The sequence below is a fragment of the Crinia signifera genome, chromosome 4 (genome assembly GCF_055691185.1).
Source record: "Crinia signifera chromosome 4, ASM5569118v1, whole genome shotgun sequence".
NCBI classification, from domain to species: Eukaryota; Metazoa; Chordata; class Amphibia; order Anura; family Myobatrachidae; genus Crinia; species Crinia signifera.
In genome coordinates this window covers 318835403-318839542 of record NC_139220.1, presented here as the reverse complement: position 1 = coordinate 318839542, position 4140 = coordinate 318835403, and the positions used below count along the sequence as shown (strand labels likewise).

The 4140-nt window shown below is 43.6% G+C and overlaps 1 protein-coding gene across 1 annotated transcript; it reads left to right on the top strand.

Moving 5' to 3' along the window:
* Positions 1 to 308: 308 nt before the first annotated feature.
* LOC146073370 (vomeronasal type-2 receptor 26-like) lies at positions 309 to 2729 on the top strand. Its single transcript, XM_083180549.1, has 3 exons — positions 309 to 320; positions 465 to 588; positions 1810 to 2729. Exons 1-3 carry the CDS (start codon positions 309 to 311, stop codon positions 2727 to 2729), a joined length of 1056 nt encoding a protein of 351 aa, XP_083036675.1.
* The last annotated feature ends 1411 nt before the right edge of the window (positions 2730 to 4140 follow it).

Sequence of the window (4140 nt, the reverse complement as noted above, 5' to 3'; positions counted from 1 at the left end):
AAATCCTGCCATCAACTAATGGGTTGAGAATCGGTTGGCTGCGTGCGTATTGTTAGATGCGCGAATGAATTCACCCGCAGAGGCTGTTCACACACAGGCACAGTGCCTGATCTTGTGTACACGGCGATGTGTGTAGGAGCATGCAAGTGTGCCGGTAGTTCGAGTCCACTCCCCTTTGGTTGCCGTTCACCTTCGCATGTGGTATGGGCGTCACTTCGAATGACTGCGTACGACTATCGTTTACATGGGTGCGTGCAAATGTACATGTGAACGAATCAACCAGAATACGGTCCCTAAATTCATCGAGGATGCGTCTGGTGGTCAGTCTCGTGCCCCTCCCCCAACCTAGATTCTGGAGCCCCTAGGCAGCTGTGTAATGGTAGAGCCAGCCCTGATAATGCATACACTAGTCTGGTAAATAGCGACAGTAGAAATAACCTCTCAACGTTGTGTCCTATCCCCAGACCCCTCGCTCAGTCTGCAGTGAGAGCTGTCCCCCCGGTACCAGGACGGCCGCTATAAGAGGACAACCCGTCTGCTGCTTTGAATGTGTCCCCTGTCTACAAGGAGAAATATCTAACCAGACGGGTGAGTGATGGACCTGCTGATAGGTCCTGAGATAACAAAGTTTTCTGGAGCTTAACCACCTAATTGACAACTTTATCCCCACATAAAGTATAAAAGTATTTATAATATAATATTAAAATATTTTATTATCAAAAAATTATAAAAATTTAGTGGTTTTTTTTGTAAGCATCCCGTCCCCCACGTCAATAGGCCATGATTAAAAAATAATGCCCCGATCCTCATTGACAATAGACCCCCGGGTTAGGTAACAATTAAGGTCAAAACTCAATAGGTCAACCGCTATAGGTCATCAGGCCATAGGTCAACAAAATGAAAAGGTCAACGTCGCTCAAGGTTGAAATGTCGACACAAACAAATGGTCGACATAGGAACTGTCAGCATGAAAAGGGTCGACATACGTTTTTCACTTTTTTTACGTTACAGGGCATAAGGTAACATTACTAGACAAAAGAAAAAAGTTCTAAAAGATCAGAGATGCAGTAAGAAAGACAAATGTAGCGGGGTCCTGGGATTCTCGCAACTGAGCGTTTTTTTCAATCCAGATTCCTGCAGTAGGATTGAAGAAATGGCATGGGATCGGCCTCCCTTAAATGCAAATCCTATGAGGTTTAGGCTGGGCCGGAGACACCCACTAGGCAGCTTTATTCAATTGCCTATGACTGGTGGCCACTCAAGGGCAGTGCCACATGCTGCAGGAGAGAAGCAGCAGAAAGAAGCTGCCATCCTCTGGAAGGACGTAGCTGCCCGCCCCCCGACCATTAACCAGAGTAAGCTCCCTCACACTACTAGCACCCCCCCCCCCCCGCCCCAGTTAGAACCCACCCCTCATGGCGCAGGTTAGCGGGCTGCAGACAGCACCCGCCCCCCTTCGGGCTGGATATAATCGGCCGCAGCACCCCTCCCCCCCTGCCTGGGGTGTCTAGATGCCTTGCACATGCCCTGGGTGTAGGGTTAGGTGGAAGACATCACTGTGGGACACACATGCTTTATAACAACTAGGAAGAAATTAGAGACAAGAAGAAGAAACGAGAAATAACTTTATTATTGTAGAAACTTTTCCCTACATTTGTGCCCAGCAGTATTTGTAGCGATTGATAAATCAATGGTTTTACTGTTGATATATCCATGTCAGCAATATAGTACTGGTATTGTATTAAGGTGTTTCCTACTTTGCTTATAAACTGTAAAATGCAACAAGTAATATTTCATTCTCTCTCTCAGATTCTGTTGATTGTCTGAAGTGTCCATGGGACCAGTGGCCGAATCTCCAGAAATCCAAATGTCTACAGAAGCCTGTAGAGTACCTGCACTATGACGATCCATTAGGGGCATCATTGTCATCTTCAAGCTTACTGTCTTCGGCCGTTCCTGTTTTCATTTTAATGACTTTTATCTACTATAAGCACACGCCCATAGTGAAAGCCAACAATTACTCTCTAAGCTGCCTTCTGCTGGTGTCCCTGTCTTTGTGTTTCCTCTGCTCTTTAGTTTTCATTGGTAATCCCCAAACTGAGACCTGTTTGCTACGCCAAGCTGCATTTGGCCTAGTGTTTGCCCTTTGTATCTCTTGTATTTTGGCAAAGACAATCTTGGTGGTCCTTGCTTTCATGGCCACCAGACCTGGCAGCAGGCTGAAGCGATGGACCACACCTCAAGTGTCCTACATGATCATTACTACTGGTTTCCTCTTACAGTTCATCCTGTGTATCACTTGGCTGTCACTCGCTGCTCCTTTTCCGCAGTATAACATTCAATCCAAACCTGGACTCATCATTGTTGAGTGTAATGAAGGTTCCCCCATTGCCTTCTGGACCATGCTGTGTTATCTGTTTCTTCTGGCCACCATTAGCTTCATTGTTGCCTTCCTGGCTCGGAGACTCCCTGACAGCTTCAATGAGGCCCAGTTTATTACCTTCAGCATGCTGGCCTTCCTCAGTGTCTGGGTCTCCTTTATCCCAGCCTCACTCAGTGCTCAGGGCAAGTACACGGTGGCCATGGAGATATTTGCCATCTTGGCTTCTAGCTGGGCTCTGGTGATCTGCATGTTCCTGCCTAAATGTTTCATCATAGTGTTCAGGCCAGACAGGAACTCCCGGGAATATCTCATGCGAAGAGCCAGAGATAAGTCTAATGCAGGATGATATAGATAAAAGCATCAGCTAGAATTATATTTATATTTTACTATAAACTAATAAAAACATTGTTTACTCGTTTGATGTTTGATTTGATGTTGGATGTTGAACGTATCAGGTACCTCTAAGACATTCAGTAAATTTGGCATTAAGTTGTGTTTTAATCTGCTTTAGTAAATATTCTGCACTGTGTACTATATGTTTGAAACTTGGATTGACGCGTGAAACAAGGGGATAATCGGGATCGAATCCAACGGCTAGCAAAACGCATTTGATTTAGACTATATAGTACATATCTGTACTATATAGTCTGGCCTGCACAGTCTATCGGGATTAAATCGGCAATCGATTGGGAGCATCAGGATCAAATTGGCAATCGAATGCGTCTGAAAACCGTTCGATTTCGATTTGATTTTGATTTTATAAACAAAGTCTAATAGAAAAATAGACCAGATCGAACCGTGTGTACATGGTGCTGTGTACATCTATAGTACATATATATAGGAGGGAATTTTTCTTCAAAGGAAAAGAAGTAGTAGAACACGAGGACATGCACTGGAACTGGAGGGAGGTAGGTTCAGGGGAAATGTTAGAAAAAAATTACGTCACAGAAAGGGTAGTGGATAAGTGGAATAGCCTGTAGAACAATTTAAACATGCTTGGGATAGGCATATTGATATCCTTACAAAAAAATAAGGATTAAAAAGGGTTGAGATTACCTGAAGGGTAAATAAGGGGCAGACTAGATGGGCCAAATGGTTCTTATCTGCCGTCAAATTCTATGTTTCTATGTTTTTATAGTCAAAATCGAATCAAAATGCAATGGACATTAAACGGTTTTCAGCCTCATTCGAGGCCGATTTGATCCTGATGCTCATCACTGGCCGCTGCCCGCTCGGCCATGCACAAACTGACAGCTGTCGTCCGTAATAGGTGCCGGTGACAAACCCTGCGTGTGAACACATTTTAACTTTGACTTCTAATACTTTTGATGGGAAATCTGATGAGACAGTCGGGGATGGTAAATGGTGGTGATAGGTCTACAGTATTGTTACTAACATGCTTTATAAATGGGGTGAAATTCTATATTCATCTCTTGCTATAATGAAACAGTTTCCTTTCAATCATATTTAATTTGTTACCCGATAATATAGAATCCAGAGACATCTAAACCAGAGACATAGTTTATATATACCGTACCCTATATCAGATTTAACACAGCTGGGAGATCACATCTGCACAATAATGATTAGAAAAATTGCTATCATATAAGGATGCGTTTAATGCAGATCTTGATAGAGTCTACGGGGAACTCTCCCATTAATTCTAAGTGCTGCAATTATGCCATGTCTATAAAAGCACACACATGGCAACATGGAACTTACACAGCCAACGTCTGCACTGTAAGTATAACACAGCG

Excerpts from the sequence above, each read along its gene's own strand:
- LOC146073370 (XM_083180549.1), top strand. Across the intron at positions 589-1,809 it reads AGAAATATCTAACCAGACGG|ATTCTGTTGATTGTCTGAAG; the intron begins GTGAGTGATGGA and ends TCTCTCTCTCAG.